Raw genomic sequence first — 19,423 nt, 5'->3', positions numbered from 1 at the left:
TTCCACCCTGTGTGCACTGAGCCACACGGCAGGGAACCACGTTCCCATCCACCCAGTGCCCCATGCAGTTCCTAGATCCCAAACCCAGGGATGTGCTTTCCCCCTACCTGGACGCCGTGCACCCCAAGAGCTCACGCTGGGTCCCACCACGTGCGCCTCTCTTGCATGGCTTATTCCGTCCCCGTATCACAACAGGCTCTCCCCTGAGCAGTTACAAATGCAACGCCTGCTCAGGAAGTGGTCTGCGGAGGGCTGCAGGGGGTGGAGGGCTGCAGGAGGTGGGGAACGGCACAGTGAGAGGGGAGGGCAGTGGATGTGCTGACTCAGCAGCCGAGCACACGCCGGCTCATCCCGGCTTTGGAACGCTTCGTCTCAGCCACGGGGCTGCTCCCACCCACCCCGATCCCATTGCATCCTGCTGGGCATGGCACCGCATGGATCCGAATCCCTCCAGCTCTCCGTTCCCGAAGGGGTTGCATCTCTCTGGGAGACGCTTCGTTTTGGCTTCATAGGATTTTTCTGCCATCACTGTCACGCCCGAGCTTAACTCGAATAAATTGAAACACGAGCCCAATGTCTGCATTGAGCTTGGCTGTGCCCGGGCACGCAACATCCAGTGGCTCCAGAGAGCATTGCAGCTGATCCAGACAGATCAGAACACGTTGCACCAGGACAGAAATCCCACACAAACCCTTCTGGAAAGGATCTGGAGCAAGCTCAGAGCTTCGGCACCCATTTACGCTCGTGAAAACATCATCTCTTCCAGCTCAGATCCACCAACCTTCCAAAAGGGGGACCTGCAGGACGGCACCAACTCACTGTGCTCTGAGAGTGTGGGAGGAGCGCTCACCCATAGACACCAACGCTAATTCTCACCACAGCACCCAAGTTGCAGCAAGCTGGAAACAAACAAACAAACAAACAACAAACAAACGACTGAGCTAAGCTAAACCAAACCAGCACTGCTGCAGGATGGAGCTGTAGGAAGTGTGACAGTGCTGGTGGAGCTCCCCGGGATGTTTCTGGGATCCGCTGTGACCTGACACAGCTCGAGCAAACGGATGGATCAGGGAGAAGCAGGGATGCTGCTCGGTGAGGCTGAGCTCAGCGGGGATGCTTGGGGTTCAGATGGGGATGTGGGCACCCATCCCGCTGTGGCACTGGGATGTCTCCCCCGGGGGGATGAGCAGCACCCAACCCGAACGGAGCCTGGGGCAAATCCAGCGAGAGGAAGAGGGTGAAGCTGGGAATGCAGCACCTCGTTCCACCAGGAAGATGTCCTTGCAGGGAGGAAGGGCGATGCCTGCGGGTCCTACAGACACACCACAACCTCAGCTGCATCCCAGGTCCCTCCAACCCTTGTAGGACCACCGAGGGCAGAACCAGCGGGGGTTCTCTTCCAAGAAAGGGGTCGACCTGGCACGGAACGGAGCCAGAGGAAGAGGAGGAGGTGCTGCCGGCCAGGAGGAAGAGCTGAATGCTGTCCCAGCATTGGGGTGATAATCCTGCATGATCCTGGAGCTCCGCATCGCTGCTGCAGTGAGAAAGGATGGAGAGATCGTCCCAAAAGAGCCAATAAATTGGGGTGAGCTGAAGGAAAAAGGCTCCCGGAAGCTCACAGGCTGCACAGTAGAAGACCTCAGTGACTGCATGGAAGCCACGAGTCGCTCACGGTGTTAAGGGACAAAAAAAAAAACAACTCAACCACAGTTTGCAACCTGCAGTGCACAGCTGATTCTGCAAAGCGCCGCCGAGCAGCAGCGGAGCAAAGCCAACCCCTTGTCAGCAACCCGGGCGCGCTCCGTAGGCGTCCACTCCTTGCTGGAAGTCCAACCGAGGCGGAAAAGCTCCCGTTTCTCCCCAAAACTTGCATTGCTTGGCACGGTGAGGAGCCCTCGATGTGAGCCAGAAACGCACCGGGGGAGGTTTGCTGCTTGCAAACGAGTTAAGTGAAACTGAAACAGGTGTGAGCACGGGGAGCTGCGGTCGGTGCCGCCGAGCAGCGTGGCGTGTTTGGCTTGGCACGGCCGGGTGGAACCCGACACTGCGCTGCTCTCCCCTCCCAGCACTCCGAGGCAGAGGACACGCGTCCACTTCGGGGTTTCCTTTGGGTTTTCTCCTGTTTGAAACGGGGACAGTGGGCCGGACGGAGCCCAAAGGCTTGCTCTACTGACCAGATGGACTCTAGTGATGGGAGGCGTGATTATCCTTTGGGGCTGTTGTTGCTGTGGTCAAAACCCTCCTTGCTGCCTTCCAAAACTCACAGCCGTGTTCCTCCTCAGTTTGCAGCTGGTGTTCCCCACAGCGACCTCCCAAGCAAATCCCAAACGCTGCACCCTGCAAATATTCCCATCTCATCTCTGTTTCCCAGCTGGAGTTCCTCCCCGTGGCCGATCCCTTTTTTCTCACCCCCGGATCCGTTCCGTTTTCCACCTCACAGTGTTTCGGGTCCATCTCCACGTGGGACGCTCGGTTGGAGGAGGAACCTCAACAGCTTTTGGGTCCCCTTTGGTTCGCCTTTCACCTTGCTGGAGCCTTGCCACCATAGAGACCCAACGGGCAGTGGTGACCCAATGACAACCCAACTCTGCTCTCCTGTCAGCAGCAGTGTTTAAAACGTGAAAATCCGTGATCTGAACCCCCAAACGGCTGCTGATGAGGGCTGCAGGCTGCGTCCAGATGTCCAAAGCTTGCAAGAGTTTGAGTTTGGTGGTCCTGGGGCTCCCAGCAGCCCGGTCCCAGGGCTGGATAAGGAAGGAGGAGGAGGATGCTCCTTCCTCTGCTGCGCTCGGATCGCAACAGCACCAACCCATCCAACACAGCAATGCAACCCCAAGCCCCAAACCTCCACGAAACCCCATTCCTTTGCCCCACAGACCCCCCCGGGGGCTCTTCTCCCCGAGGTGTTTCCACACCTGCATTTCTCCCATCCCAGAGCTTTGTTTGAAAAACAAAAGCCAAGTGCGAATGAGCGCTGCCTGCAGGCACACGGTCTCCTTTCAGCCCTTTCACCTTTTCAGAGGCCATTCCCGGCTGTTGAAAACCTTTCCCCCCCACCCTCTCCTTATCAGGGCTCTGAGTAAATCCATTCTCTCAGCCCCGCGCTGCTCCATCCAGCTTTAAGCAAGATTTATGGGGCGGGCGGACGAAAACTTCCTCGTCAGCAGAGGACACGTCCAGGACCGAATGAAAGGATGGTTTCTCTCCAAGCTGCTTGAAAGCCATCCAGACTCTGTTGAAAGCTCCTCTCGTTTGGATCCATCCCTCCTCCAGCTTCCAGCAGGTCTCGGCACACGCACAGTTCCCACTGAAGTGGCATTGCTTCACCAGCGATGAACGTGAGCAGCTCACGTTGCCATCTCCTCTTCTTCAAACCCTGAATCCCCCACCCTGATCCACTCTTTCCTCTGTCTGCTGGCACGCGTTGACTTCACCGTTGCTAAACAAGGCTTAAATCAACTAAAAAGCAATGATAGGGAGCCCTGAGAGGCTCAGCTCTTGTCTATTTGCAGTACTGGCGGTGCGAGGAGCCCTGAAGGGATTTTTGGATGCCGTAACACCGTAGAAAACCCTCAGCTGGGTTTGATCCCAACCCTCAGTTGGGATCAGCTGGGATCAGCTTCTCACCAATGGGATCAGCTTCTCACTGTTTGCTGCTGTCAGCCTTTAACGAGCCGTCCTCTCTGATTACAGCCAGGAGCTGGGAATGCTCATTAATCCCACCGACACACGGCGATGCCAACGAGCTGGACTGGCCCTTGGCTGGGGGACGAGATCTCGAGGATGCCAAGTGTTGGGTTATAACAGTGAGCACAGCTGGCTTATAGAATCACGGAATCGTTAAGGTTGGAAAAGACTTCTAAGGCCACCAAGTCCAACCATCAACCCACTGCCACCACGTCCCTCCATGTCGCATGTCCACGGTTCTCGAACACCTTCCAGGGACGGTGACACCACCACTGCCCTGGGCAGCCTTCTCTGGACACACTCCAAAGCCACAGCATCTTTCTTGAAGCGAGGAGCCCCGACTTAACACAGTATTTGAGGTGCATTATTACAGCAAGTGCCCACTGGGTCGCCGTCACGGACAGAGTCCATGGGGTTGCCATCGCGACCATCACCCCCATTGAGTCATCATCACCCACTGAGTCACCTCCGTGGCCATCGACCACTGGGTCACCATCACCTGTTGGGTTGCCATCATGGCCATCACCCATTGCGTCCCCATTGCCCATTGGGTTGCCATCGTGGCCATCGCCTGTTGGGTCGCCACTGTGGACGGAGCCCATAGGGTCACCATCACAGTGATCCGGCGGGGTGGAAGATGAACCAAGATGGGACCCAAATGCCACTGAGATCCCTCTTCCATCTAAGTATCCCAGGTGGAGATGGACTCTAACCATCATGGGGTGGAAAACGGGACCGATGTGAGAATGAAGGGATTGGCCACAGGGAGGAACACCAGCTGGGAGACAGAGATGAACTGAGAATATTCACATGGTTCTGCTTGCAAGGCGTTTGTGGGGACCACCAGGTGCAAAGTGGGGAAGAACACAGCTGCCATTTTTGGGAGACAGCGAGAAAACGGAGGATTTTGATCACACAAACAACCCCAAACAACGATCACACCTCCAATAACTGTAATAATGCATAACTAGAATAACGCATCCAACAGCACAGTTACCAGGAGGACAAACCAGACACAGAGCAGTGGGGCAGCAGCAGGGGAAGAGAAGCAGCAGCTCAGTTCCACCCTAGTGACAAACCCACATGGGATAAGCTCCCCCAGATCTCCTACAAAAAGGACACCACGTCCCAAAACCAACTATTCCCCCCCCCCCCCAAAAATGCTGCAAAGCACCGAATGGATCAAATCTAGCATCCCGATGACACGTATACATGATGCTGCGTATACACCGTGTAAACTCAATAATCATTTCTTCCTCAGCAGCAAATGCTGGAGAAGGACGAGCATGGCCCCATGCCGGAGCATGAGCTCATTGTGCTGGGGCTGGAAAAAGGTGACGGTATCTCTGTCCCCAGCCTGACCCTGTCTTACAAAAGGGGTCACTGCCACAGCCACGTACCCTTTATTCCCTCCCAGATAGTTTTTATCCCAACTGATATCGAGGAAAAATAAAATAAAATCAAATAAAATGAGGTTTGAGCTGTTTGCTGAGTTCTTCCGGACATCTGGCAGCCTGGATGAAGCAGCCCGGGCTGTGGGGCAGAAGCAAACAGCCCCCAAACCACGGCACGCTGCACCCCGAGCTTCATAGGTGCAAGGCCAAAGGCTTGCCCCATGCCCAAGCCTGGCTTTGCACAGCACAAACCAACCTTGCACCCAGCGCAGCAGACAGACGTGGCCGCGTCCTACTTTGCACAGCAGCAGGAGAACCCACAGCCGTGCCCCCAGCTTATTTTTAAACCACGGCCCCGTTAGCGCAAGCAGCGGCACAGGGGACCAGGCCTGGGGACGTTATTTATAGCTGCCATGGAGTGGCACAGCAGCTGCTCCACACCTTGCGTGGCCCCACAGCAAGGGGGGCAGAGCGCACCCCTCCTTGCCTTTGGGGCTCCAGCTTTGGGATCCAAAAGGGGCCAAGAAAACACCTCTATGGACTCTTGTCCCATCCTTTTGGTGGCGCGCTTGGGGACCACGGCGCAACAAAGCTCCCACCCCATGGGGACGTGGCTATGCTTGCCAGCAACCCCACAACCCAACCTCTGCCTTGCTCCCAAACCCTCATCCTGACGGCCACCAACCCCAAAAGCCTTTGAGGAGAGATCCCCTCCACGAGGCTGCGTTGGAGGACATGCCACGTGCTTCTTTTCCATGCAACTGCAGGGTCACCAAGTGCACTCCAGGTCCCAGCTCCAGCTACGCTCTGTCTGTTGTCTTGGACTCCAGCGTTGGGTTATTTATTTGCTAAGCAACAACATGACATCTTTCCTGGCACCGCTCTCAGGCTACGAGGCTGATGGCACGGTGACGAGCGGGGTTACCGGGACTGCACGCTCAGCTCCTCGGTGAAGGCATTCCTACATCCACCAGCATGGAGAACGCGCTGGGAAACGGCCACGTTGCTCCTCATCCACGCAGGAGACCTCCATAAAGGCTTCAGGTCTCCGGAGGAAGGCGGCAGGGACTGTCCCCAGGCGTTAAGGCAGGAGATTCAGCATGAGCTGCGCCCGCTCGGTCCGTCCTGTGATCGCATATCTTTCTTGGACGGAGTTCAAAGGCGGCCGTGGAAACAAAGCGTTGGCAAACACACCTTGGGAAGGGCTTGGGAGAAGGGTTGGAGGCCACCAGAGCTCTCTGCAAAACCCCCACAGCCAACTCAAAGCACCACTTCCCACCCCGCAGTGCTTCCTGTTGGGATCAGCGCTGCAAAACCAACGTGTTTTTCCCCCCCAAAACTCATTCCAATGCCTTGCAGTTGGGAACGAGGACGGCATCTCAAGGTCTCACCTCCCCACCCAAGCCCAGATCTCAGACAAATGTAGGCCGTGTATGTTTTGGCTCCTCAATGTCCTCATTGTATCTTCCAGGCTCCTACAGACCAAGTGCTCCAGCTCTGCACAAGATCCTACACACAGAGAGGGGCAGCGGGACGTAATTTTGGGGTAGGGTCAGTGGGGCCAGAGAGCAGCACCACAGGACTCTCAGTGGGGCAGAACTGAGGCCTTCAAGCTAAGAGAGAGCTTAAGGATTGGGATAAAACCATGCTGAGCTTTGGCCGTGCCAGGATCTGCTCAAGGGTCTCCCAAATGCATTACACGTGGGCATCCATCCCCATTCCCTACGCATCCACACGGCCCCAAAGCTGAGCTTACACCGATTTCTTTGCCTTTTGGGGGGTCCATTCGATGTTTCCCACTGAACTCCCACCAACCTGGGCCAGGACGGACACACAGACTCAACCAAGAGCTCTCTGCAAATCCCCACGGCCAACCTTAAGCGCCATTTCCCACCCCAAGGCGTTTCCTATTGGGACCCACCTTGCAAAAGCAATATGCCTTCCCCCCAAAAAACTCATTCCGATACTCATTCCCCCCCCCCAACCATTCCTAAAACTCATTCTGATATCTTGAAGTTTGGAACTAGAACAGTGCCATAATGCCTCACCTCCCTACCCGAGCCCCAGACCTACCCACCATTTCCCACTTCCTATTTGGGATCCACCTTGCAAAACCAACGTGTTTTTCCTCCCAGAATACATTCCAGCACTCGGCAATCAGGAACGAAGGCAATCCAGGTTAGCATAACAAAAAAATCTTCTATCACCAAAGTCACCTTATTTATCACCAGACCCTTCATTGGAAGTCACCAAGGCAGGAGAAACTCACACAAACCAACCCAAATCCAGCGTTCTGCTCCTGGAATCCCAGGGACCCCTCAAATTTCCCAGGAAAAGCAGAATTTATCTGTTTTTCCTGCACACAGATGAGTTGTCACCATGCCCCACCATCAGATGCACTCACAGCACTGATGCTTTTCTGTCTCTCCCCCTCATCTCCATCGCTCCGTGGCACCTCGGTTATTCAAGCACCGTGCAGATTTTGCTCTTTTGAGTGGAAGCAAAACTCATCTTTGCCCTTTTCCTGCTCCCATCCCCTCCAAAAAGGGCACTCCACGCCACCATCCCAAAAAACGACCCGAATCTGGGGAACTCCATTCCGGTGGTTTTTCCTTGCAGCAGCACAAACCCGCGGTGACCTTACGATCATTCCGTGGGACGTCCCTGGAAAAGCCCTAATGAGTTCTGCTTTAATGACAGTGGTGACAGCAGTGGCCCAGAGAGGACCAAGGACACCCACGAGGACAGATTCCATGCCTGACAAATCACTGTGGAGCTGCGCTGTCCCCATTCCCATCGGGTTTTTCCCCAGCTTGCAGGTAGCAAAGAATGCAGGGAATGGAGCTGCACGGGGAAACTGAGTCACGGGCAGAGCGGTGCAGTTTGAGGTTATCCCTTTTTTCCTCCTCTCTTAAGAGGATTTAAGCCAGATATCAAAATCAGGATGCAGCCGAATCGTTCCCCAGCGGTAATTAAGACCCAACCCAAAGACAACGCCGTCCCCAACCTCCCGTGGCCGCAGGTGGGGACGATTCCCAAACACAGCTGCGCCCCATCGCTGTTGTTTCAGCCATTCAGTCACTCCTGTGGGTGTATTTTGGCACAGAACCTCCCCCAACCTGCAGCCCCTCGACATCCCAGCTGAGCACAAAGGCAAACACGGCCCTGAAGCTCTCACGCATGACACCGGGCTTGAGTGGGCTCTTGAGTTTCATTCCAGCAGAAAGAAAGAAAGAAAGAAAGAAAAAAAAAAAAAGGACAAATAAAACATTTAAATATCAACTTAAGGAAGGCTCAGCCTTTCCCAGGAGTGATCTCAGTTCAATTGGGGCTTGGGGGGGGGGGGGATGAATGGAAAGCAACTCCCGGCCCGCAACAGCGGATCTCGCAAGAGAAGGGGATGCAGAAGAAGGGATTGCGATGGAAAAGGAGGAAAAAATCGACCCAAAAGGTGGGGAAACAGGAGGGACGTGGAGGTGGGATGAGGGCTGTGCCGCACGCAGCCCAGCGGGGCGCTGCCCTCAATGTCAGACCTGTATAAATCAAACACGGCCCCTCCCCAACCTCCTTCCCCCTCTCCTCTTCCTCAGCGGGGCCGGGCAGTTTTTCCACGTTTCTTCTTTTTCAGATCTCTGGGAGAGCTCCAGGGGTCGGCTCGCCCCACACAGGAGGGTTTGGGGTCGTGTTCTGTCCCTACAAGAGGGCCACAGTACTGAAGGAACCCATTGGGTTTGATTTTCCGCCATCGCATCCCCCAAAAACACACGGTGGATTTACTGATTTGTCTCAATTTCGGATTACTCCTCGTGGGACACGTTGGGCTGTTCCTCTCAGTTGGTGATTTGGGATGAAAATGCCCCTTTTTTAGCCTGGTGAGCACGAGATGTTGCCTATACCTAAACCTGAACCAGCTGAACCAGTTTGACACATGGCATTGGTTGGAAATCCATGCTGGGGACCTCATAACGCTCCACATTGCAACAGAAATCCCACAGTGGGACATCACAACATTGGGGACACCTCTCACCTTCACAGCTGGATCTCCCTATGTTGGGGACCTCATGTCACCCTGCACTGCCACAGCAACCCTGAAGTTGGATGCTCCGATGTTGGGGGACCACGGAAACACCTCTCACTGCCACAGCCATCCCAAAGTTGGATGTCCCCAACACTGGGGACCTCGTGACACCCCACGTTGCCAAAGCAATCCCAAAGCAGGCTGTCCCAGTGCTGGGGGGACCTGGGGACACCTGAAACTGCCACGGCAATCCCAAAGCGAGACATTCCCTGCACAGGAAACCTCACGGCACCATTCCCAAACTGCTTTGTACCTCCCTTCCCCCCTCAGCAAGCCCCAAATCCCCACCTGCCCCTTCCTGATCACTCACCTGTAGGGACACAATGGGGACGAGACAATGTGCTCCAACCAGCGGGACAAGGGAGAGCCCAGTACAAAGCTCAGCCTGCTGCGACTGTGGCTCCAACTGCCCTGCCCCAGCTCTGCTGATATGGGGAGGAAACCCCCCGGGCAGGGGCTGATAAGGGTCCCGTGATGCAGGGGGCGCGCGGGGAGTTGCAAATGCAGCCAGAAGATAAGGGCTTGGGATTGAGATCCACGAGTGTGCTGCTCCGCTCGCTTAGCCACAAAGGAGGGAGGGGACCGCAGAGCATCCCCATTTCCCTCCAGGAAAGCACAGTTTGAAACTATTTATTGCCCAAATTGCTTCGGGGAGAGCACAAACAGAGCCCAAACTGCTTCTCACAGAGGAAAGACGGGACACAAAGCCACCAAAATGCAAAGGGTTTCCATTGGGGTTTCTTCCATCTGCTCCCAGCGCTGGCTCTGCGCTCATCAAGTCCTGAGGGGCCGTGGGTGATGTGTTGAAATCACCCAAACCAGAACACGAGGCTCCTCTGAGCAACGTGGGGAACCCAGCATATTGCCAACACGGAGACGCTGCGCATCCCTCCACACCAAACCTGCCTTCCTCCGGGGATCTTTAAGGGAAAAAACCCTGAGTTCTGCTCAGCACCAAGCAGGATTTGCCCTCCAGCTCAGCACAGAAGGAAAACTCCCTGCCCTAAACCTCACGCCCGGCTGCCCTGCATTGCTCATTCTTCAAACACTCCTTCCCCCTCCGTGAGTTAATTTTCCACCCGCTGTCCGCGGCGGAGGAACTGAAAGCCACCTTCCAGACAGGAGTTAATTAACGAGGCCAATCACCAGCCGGGATCCCAAAAGGAAAGAGGGAAAGAAGGAAGGGCTGTGAACGTGCAGGATGCATGCAAGCACCCTGAGTGATGCAAAACTTTTGGAGGATGCAGGCATGGCACAGAGACGGGGAAATCCTCAAAGTAGGCGAGGGAGAGATGCTGGAAAATCAGGGATGTGGGGAAAAGCAGCAGCTGCGTGGAGCTGCCCTGCAGGAACAGAGCTGGGAGAACACGGACAATATCCCAAAAGCACAGCAGCATTGCTCACACACACCCAAGAGCCCTTGGAGTAAGATTCCCCATTGGGGTCACCAATGGGTAATAGAGATGCTCAACCCAACCAGGTGCAGGCGGCGGCGTTTCGGGCCCAGAGATACCCAAAAGCAGCCACAGATGGCAGATCTGACTCACCAAGCGTGACCGAAAGTTGGGTTTGCTGCAGTGAGAGGGGCTCAGCACTGCCCAGGTGCATCCTGAGCTCCCGAGGTGACACAAAACACACACAGCTGCAACCCAACGCGCTGCCTGTGAGTGCTTTCGGGGCACACGGTGGGCCCCCAACATCAGATGGTCCCCAAGTGCCAGCTGTTGAGATTTGGCTCTTCCCATGGAACAGATCCTGGTGCCACCAGTCTCAGTGATGGAGACGTGACCTCAGTGGGTCACCAGAGGTCTTCAGACAGGTCCCCGGCCACCTCGTACCCTTCCACTGAGCGTGATGGCACACGTCCCATTTGGAGTCCCCCAATAAGGCCCAACTGGGGTTTGGCATGCCTGTCCCTGGTGCTGAACCCAGACACGAGCACGCTCAGCTTCCTCCTTCTGCCACAACCCCAAGCCTTAAATCCACACATCCCCCACCCCAACGCAGCTCCGTTTTCCCAAATCCTCAGCACCGTGTGGCAAAAACGTCTCCAAACCACGCAAGGAAAGAACCACCGCAAACCAGAGCTGGGCAACACCAGCAAGACCCGGGCTGCCAAACAACCAACAGGCAAAGCCAACGCAACCCCAAACCCAACGGCAACCCCAAACCCAACCACGACCAAGCAAGAGATGCCACCACCCCGTAGCAGAACCCAAGGGGACTCACCGGCCACGTCGCAGGCTTCCAGGGCAATGTCGGGCTCTTGGCGGGACAGCGGAGAGAAGAAGACGGAGTCCTCTTGTAGGGGGGAGAGATCGGTGCCGGAGGGTCCCTTTGTGTCCCTGCTCATTGTCACCAAGTCATCAGCGGTGTAGAAGGCGGCTTCGTCGAGCTCCGTCCCCACTTCCACCGATGTCCCAGATAGAGCCGCGCTCTCCAGAGGCCTTTTTGCATCTTTCACAAAAGCAGCTCTTCTCTCTTCACCTTGGGGGCAATCAGGGGCAGCAAAATTCTCTTTGTTTGGCTCCAGTGGCATTAGCAGGGCTCTGCTTCCATCTCCCTGGCGCTCTCGCTGTTGCTCTGATAAAGTAGGGACAGCTTTCTCCATCCCTTGCTGATTGTGCTGTGTCACTTGGAAAAAAACACCGCGCTGGGACTCGGGAGGGTTGACGGCCAGGGACAGCCGGAAAAATCTATAAGAAACAGAGATAAGAGAGGGGAAAATGAGAGGAGCGCGGCCTCACCGAGGCGGAGGAGGCTGTGAGAGCAGCAGGCTCCATCCAAGCTGCCGTTCCCAATGCTCATCCCCTATTTCCCAAGTCAAGCCCCGGGTGAGATTTCGGGTCCCATCGCTCATCCTTTGCGCAGTGCCGGGTCCGTCCTGGAGGTGATGCAACCAATACGAAGCCTTCCCCCCATCCCATTATAAAGAGGGGAGATGGACAGCGTCCCTCTGCTTTGGGACCATTCATCCCCTCTACCCTTCTCACGAGCCAGAGAAAACCCTCAAACCCGTTATTTCCTCCCCAAAAAAGTACCCGAGTCCCATAACATTGCTGCTGGAAAGAGCGCAGTTTGAACCCCGAAAGCCCCCTGGGCTCCCAAAATCTGGGGGTCTTTGGGACACTGCAGACACTGAGGGGCTGAAGGAGCACCGACCCCACTGCCAACGCCGAAACGACCCCAAATCCAAGAAATCCTCTATCCCCACATTGAATTAAACCGCACGGATCGAAGCAAAGTGGGGATCCTCCAAGGGTCCCAGTGAGCCAGGTGGGTTTGTCCCCCTAAAACCAGTGCTGCTCGGTGCTGTGCTGCAAGCACGAGTCATAGGGGGGGCTGAGAATCACCTGGAGGAAGGGAGATCTCTGCCATGGGTGCAGGGCAGGGGAAAAAGAAGAAAGCGGTGCTAAAAAGCGTGGCTTATCAGCTGGATAAAGGCACCGGGGGAGAGCCAAGGAGCTAAATTTACACAGCCAGGGAAGGAGAAGGCAGGGAGACTATAAATACCTTCAAGGTAACAATGCAAATGAAGAGAGGGAATTATTCGAGCTGCTATCAGCCACTGTAGCCCGAGGCCGTGGGAGGAGAGCGGCGGAGCCGAGCGGAGGCACGATGACCCCAAAACCCTCTTCTTTCCTCCTGAGAAGCCGCTTTGCTGGCTTCACCCCCATGGTGGGGCAAGCTCCCCAACATTTGGGCTACTCTGTCCCCAGCTGGATTTAAAAAACCCTAAAAAATACCCCAAAATAGGGGGTCCGCGTGCCAACGTCGCCTTCCTGCCAGACTATCGGGGCTCAACTCCTGTAGATGGATGAGGTTTGGGCACCCAACGGGACCCTCAAGCACCCAATGGGACCCCCAAAGCACCCAATGGGACCCCCAAAGCACCCAACGCTCACGTGCAGTCGGACGACTGCATTTCCAGACAGGGTTTTGGAACTGGAAGCACTTCGCACCCAATGCCGCCATCCCGAAGCTGCTGACCCCAAGGGCTGGGTAGAAGATGCTCAGCCAAGATAAAGCCAGATCCCATGGAAAATTCCCCCTTTTTCTTGCTTAAATCCAGCTGCAGGAGGACGCAGAGAGCTGCGGGACGTCCTCTTGGTGTCACCCCATTCCCCACCACATCAGCCAGCTGCAGCCGGTTGGACCACTCAAACCTCAGCCCCAGGTCGGAATACACCCCAAAAAGCCATGAAATCCACCCTTAACTCAAGAGCAGGCTTCAATTTCACTGCGGGAGCCAAAGGGAAACAGTGGCCCAACAGATGAACCCACTGCCTCCATGCCAAGCGTTGGGTGCTGTGAGCCATAAGCGGTGACAGAGCGAGACCTGAAGGGAGCAGGATTGGACCCGGGCAGCACCGAGGGGTCAGCAATGGGGAGACTTCACCCAAAGCCTGGGAGAAGTTGGAGTAAAAGGAGGGAAATCGCCCCAAAACGCATCACCCCCTTCCTAACACTGCAACTTTCCCTTTGCAAGATGTGATGTCCCCCTCTTCTCCATAGGGACCAACCGCCGCCCTCCTCCTCTTCCTCCTCCTCCTCCTCCATCTCCCAACGCTCAGTTGGGGTTTTGGAGTCCGATGGGGGAGGAGAAGGGAGATTTCCCCCCCCCACACCCACCTCCGCAGCTCAGAAACCCACAGGGAAAAGCAGCGGATGCCTCCATCCTAAAAAGGTTGGGGTCGGCTCCGTCGCAGCACCCAACCGTTAACCCAACCACGACCCAACGCTCTCAGCTTCCAAAAACCCCCAATCCCGACCATTTCTGGTCTCTAAAAGGCAAAAAAAAATAAATGAAAATAGAATAAAAAGAGGAAAAAGTGACCGAAGTTGTCTCACCACGCTCCCCAGCACCCGTTCATGGCGAGGGATGGAGCAGCACTGCCGCATCCCTCCCCCAACCCATCGCCCCATGGCCATGCAAAGGCGGAGCGCAATTTAAATGCTAAAATGGTTAAGTGGGGACAATCGCTTCCTTTCCTGCGAGCCCAGGATGGGGAAATGCCCCACCGGAGATCCCACGAGGCCGGGTGGCTCCTGGTGGCATCGGGAGACTTTTTGGGGAGCCTTTTTGACCCCTATTTTTTTTGGGGGGGGGGGTTAAGGGCTGAGCGCAGCCGAAGGCTCCGGTTGGGTTCTCCCAACAGAACGTTCCGATCTGCGGCGCTTCCGAGGATTTCCTCTTCGGGGCACAACTCCTTCCCAAGCAGAAACGCAAAGGGTGAACGATTGCAACGGAATTCGATCCAGGAGGAATTTAGGGAAGCGCCCCCCCCCCCCCCCTCCGAAAAGCTCCAAGCGATCCACGATGGTATTTTCGGGTTGGAGCTGAGATCCCGGATGGTTTCCCTCCACGGCGATGTTTTCAGAGCGGAGGTTGGGTTGGAAATGGGATCCCAGAGGATTTCCTTCCTCGGAGAAATCAGATTCCCTCCACGTGGCCCAAGCAGGAAACCTTCCCGAAGCCGCGTTAAGCACAGCATTGGGTTTTCCTCCTTGCCGGAGTTGGGGAAGGATCCCCCCCTCCCCAAAAAAGCTCCTTCCTTCTCTTTCGCTCGTATGGCTGCAGTGCTGGGATGGGAAACGCAGCGTCGGGTTGGGATTCACCGTTCGTTCTGGGATGATCCCAAACGTTGGGCTCCACGTGGAGCCGTCGCGACGATGCGGAGCTGAGAGCTGCTCCAAAGGGACAGCAATGATGGTGGGACGTGGGCAGGCATGAGCTGCATGGGGAGGAACGCTGACCCCAAAGCCCCCCCCGCCCCCAACAATCAATACAATTCCCACCATGGAGGACCAAGGGTTCCCACTCCTCATTAGCGGCCATTCGTTAACCAGAGGGTGCTTGGGATGGGGTCTCCATGCGGGCGAAGGGATGCTGAACCGAGCCAAAGAGGGGGAGTTTTTTTTGGGGGGGGGAACAGGTTGAAATCCCCCCCCCCTCCAGCCCTATATCACCCACCTGGTGACAGCTGTCACCCGGCGTGGCGCTGACATCCCTGTCTTACATCACTCTGTCCCCATCCAACCCCCCCCAGCACAGTCCTGGAGGAGGGGGGTGGATCCCCATTGCGACGTGACCCCCCCCCCCCCCACCTCAACCTCCACCTTTACCCCATTGCTATCCACCCCTCACCCCACTGCCACCTCTCCACTGCCTCCCCCAGTGCCTGAGTCCCCCCCACATCAGCACAGCCCCCCCAAAACACTTTCCCCTCCCCAGCACAGTGCCCCCCCCCCATCCCCACTGCCACCTGTGCCCCCCCCATTACAACGACATCCCTCCCCATTGCCACTGCACCCTCTGTCACAACCCAAGCCCCCCCCACTGCCACCTGCGTCCCCCCAACAGTCTCCCCATTACCCCCAGCACACCCCTGCCCCCTCCCCAATGCCACCTGTGCCCCCAACCTGTCCCAACCCCAACCCATACACCCCAAGCATTCGAGACCCCCACCTCAGAACAGACCTCCAAGTCACCAAACTGTCACATCTCCCCCCTATGACCCCCCCCAAGCACAGACCCCCCCCAAACAACCGTGTCCCCCCACACTGCCACCAGCACCCCACCACCACAACGTTCCCATTACCCCTACAACACCTGCGTGTCCCCCATCACTGATACCTGTGTCCCCACGCTGTCACAGCTCCCCCCTCGTAACACCCCTCACCTCTCCCCCCCCCCCCCAGGACATCTGTGCCCCCCCCCCCACCACAACACCCCTATAACCTACCTATAACACCCATACATTCCCCCCCATCAACACCTGTGTTCCCATACTGCTACAGCCCCCCTCAAAAGCCCCCAAAATACTGAGCACCCCCACGTCCCCACTGCCACCCGTGTCCCCAAACGGTCACAACCCCCCCCCACGCCCCCCCATCTCAGCACAACCCCTCGTGTCCCCACACTGTCACAGCCCCTGAAAACACCCCCCCATGTCACCACTGCCACCTGTGCCCCCCGAGCAGAGCCCTCCCATAACCCCTGTGTGACCCCAATTGCCACCTGAGCCCCCACAATCACAACCCCCCCATTCCCCCACAGACTCTGAGCCCCCCCATCTCAGCACAGCTCCCCACCTCCCCACGCTTTCACAGCCCCCCAATTCCCCCCCCCAGCACAACCCCTATGATACCTATGGCCCCATTGCCACCTGTGCCCCCACAAACACAACCCCCCCGCGCCCCCCACAGACCCTCAGCCCCCCCATCTCACTCAGCACAGCCCCCCATGTCCCCACACTGTCACAGCCCCCCCAAACACTCCCCCCTACCATGTCACCATTGCCACCTGTGCCCCCCAGCACAGCCTCCCATAACCCCTATGACATCTGTGCCCCCATTGCCACCTGTGCCCCCACAAACACAACCCCCCCGCGCCCCCCACAGACCCTCAGCCCCCCCATCTCACTCAGCACAGCCCCCCATGTCCCCACACTGTCACAGCCCCCCCAAACACTCCCCCCTACCATGTCACCATTGCCACCTGTGCCCCCCAGCACAGCCCCCCATAACCCCTATGACATCTGTGCCCCCATTGCCACCTGTGCCCCCACAATCACAAACCCCCCACGCCCCCCATCTCAGCACAGCCCCCCCAAACACCCCCCCCTACCATGTCACCATTGCCACCTGTGCCCCCCAGCACAGCCTCCCATAACCCCTATGACATCTGTGCCCCCATTGCCACCTGTGCCCCCACAACCACAACCCCCCATGATCCCCCCACCTCAGCACAGCCCCCCATGTCCCCACACTGTCACAGCCCCCCCCAAAACACTCCCCCCTACCATGTCACCATTGCCACCTGTGCCCCCCAGCACAGCCCCCCATAACCCCTCCGACACCTGTGCCCCCATTGCCACCTGAGCCCCCACAACCACAACCCCCCATGACCCCCCACCTCAGCACAGCCCCCCATGTCCCCACACTGTCACAGCCCCCCTAAAACACTCCCCCCCACCATGACACCACTGCCACCTATGCCCCCCAGCACAGCCCCCCATAACCCCTATGATACCTGTGCCCCCATTGCCACCTGTGCCCCCACAACCACAAACCCCACATGCCCCCCTGAGAGTCTGAGCCCCCCATCTCACTCAGCACAGCCCCCCACATTCCCACACTGTCACAGCCCCCCCCAAACACTCCCCCTACCATGTCACCATTGCCACCTGTGCCCCCCAGCACAGCCCCCCATAACCCCTATGACCCCATGACATCTGTGCCCCCATTGCCACCTGAGCCCCCACAACCATAACCCCCCACAACCCCCCCATCTCAGCACAGCTCCCCATTTCCCCACACTGTCACAGCCCCCCCCAAACACTCCCCCCTACCATGTCACCATTGCCACCTATGCCCCCCAGCACAGCCCCCCATAACGCCTATGACACCTATGCCCCCATTGCCACCCATGCCCCCACAATCACAACCCCACCTCGCCCCCCACAGACTCTGAGCCCCCCCACCTCAGCACAGCCCCCCATGTCCCCACACTGTCACAGCCCCCCCCAAACACTCCCCCCTACCATGTCACCATTGCCACCTGTGCCCCCCAGCACAGCCCCCCATAACCCCTCCGACACCTGTGCCCCCATTGCCACCTATACCCCCACACCCCCCCCGCGCCCCCCACAGACCCTCACCCCCCCCCATCTCACTCACCGCAGCCCCCCACGTCCCCACACGGTCGCAGCGGACCCAAACACCCCCTCCACCGTCTCATCATTGCCACCTGCGCCCCCCCCCAACTCATTCCTCCCACAGCACAACCGCCCCCCCCCCCCCGCTGCCACCTCCGTCCCCACACTGTCACACCCCCCCGGACTCCCCCCGGCCCCCCCCCCACCCCGCTGTCACCTCTCTCCCCCGCCCCCCCCCCGGCCCCAAACCCCCCTTCAGCACTCAGGACGGTGCCCCCCCCCCGGTACTCACCCCTCGCCCCCCCCCTCAGCGCCGCAGCCGCCACCCCCGGGGCCGCGCGCCTCTCTCGCCGCTCCGCCGCCGCCGCCGCTCTCCCCGCGGAGGGGACATGGTCCCTTTAAATCCCCCCCCGGTGCCGCGGCCGGGTCCGGGCCCCCCCTCTCCGCCTCTTCCTCCTCCTCCTCCTCCTCCTCCTCCGCCGCCGCCGCCGCCGCCGCCTGCGCCGCTCGGGCCGCTCCCCCGCCCCCCCCGCGCCGGCGGGGCCCGACGACGTCACGCCGCGCGCCGCCCGCCCGACGCCGACATCTTGGGGGCGGCGAGCGGAGCCCCAGCGCCGCCTCCGCTCCCGCCGCCGCCATCTTGGGGCCGCCTCGGGGCCGCCCCGCCCACCCCCCCGCCGGAGGAATCCCCGCGCGCCGCCGCCGCCGCCGCCCCCTCCGCCCTCCCTGGGCCGAGCGGCGCGCGCCGATGACGTCACAGCGCCGTACCGAGCCATTTTTCCGGGCCGCGCGGCTCGCGGTGATGACGTCACCGAGACGGGGATGGAAGAGGCGCGAGGTGATGGCGTCATGGAGCCGTTGGTGCCGCCATCTTGGGGGTGGCGACCTTCCACGCGGGGGAAGGGGACGGGGGCGCGGCGCGGAGTGATGGCGTCATCGGGGCGCGACGGTGGTGAAGCGCCGCCATCTTGGGGGGCGCAGGGGAATGGACTGCGAGAGGGGTACCCGCGGTCCCATCACTCCCCAAAGGGTCCCCCGTGGCCCTCTCGCCCCCAGAGGGTCCCCCACGGCCCCTTCCAATGGTTTCCCATGGACGTACCCCGAGGGATCCCCATGGCCCCATCGTGGAGGGCTTCCCGTGGTTCCCTCATCTCCAAAGGAGGTGTCGCCCTTCAAAAGGCTCTCGTGGTCCTGTCCCAAAGGGCCCTCAAATACGAGGTACCCCTCAAAGGGTCCCCATCATCCTGTCAGCCCCAGAGCGTGCTCGTGGTCCACAAAGGTCCTCGTGGTCCCATCACCCACCAGAGGGTCCGCGTGGCTCTGCCCCAAAAGGTCCTCGTGGTCCCATCGCCCACCAGAGGGTCCCCATGGTCTTATCACTCACTGGAGTCCCCAGGCTTCTGTCACCCCCAAAAAGTTCCCATGGACTCGACGTGGTCCCAAATGGTCCCCATGGCCCTATCCCAAAGGGTTCCCCATGGTTTTGTCACCCCTACTTGAGTTGCCATGGTTCCAACACCCCCAAAAGGTCCCCATGGTCTCATCACCCAACACAGGGTCCCCTGTGGCTCTGCCCCACAGGGTCCCCAACGGCTGGGGACAGG

At 58.3% G+C, this 19,423-nt stretch overlaps 1 protein-coding gene across 1 annotated transcript in view; it reads right to left on the bottom strand.

Annotated features, from left to right (window-relative positions):
* Positions 1–18,701, bottom strand: part of WIZ (WIZ zinc finger) — a 49,609-nt gene extending 30,908 nt beyond the window's left edge. Inside the window, exons 1-2 of the mRNA XM_025145729.3 lie at positions 18,112–18,701; positions 11,389–11,855 (exon numbers count right to left, since the gene is read on the bottom strand). Coding sequence (XP_025001497.2) covers positions 11,389–11,855; positions 18,112–18,458 — 814 coding nt within the window. The 5' untranslated portion in view covers positions 18,459–18,701. The remainder of the gene's footprint in view (positions 1–11,388; positions 11,856–18,111) is intronic.
* Between the last annotated feature and the right edge of the window lie 722 nt (positions 18,702–19,423).

Source organism: Gallus gallus, chromosome 30 (genome assembly GCF_016699485.2).
Source record: "Gallus gallus isolate bGalGal1 chromosome 30, bGalGal1.mat.broiler.GRCg7b, whole genome shotgun sequence".
In the NCBI taxonomy this organism is placed as follows: domain Eukaryota; kingdom Metazoa; phylum Chordata; class Aves; order Galliformes; family Phasianidae; genus Gallus; species Gallus gallus.
This window is presented reverse-complemented; position numbering and strand designations above follow the sequence as displayed.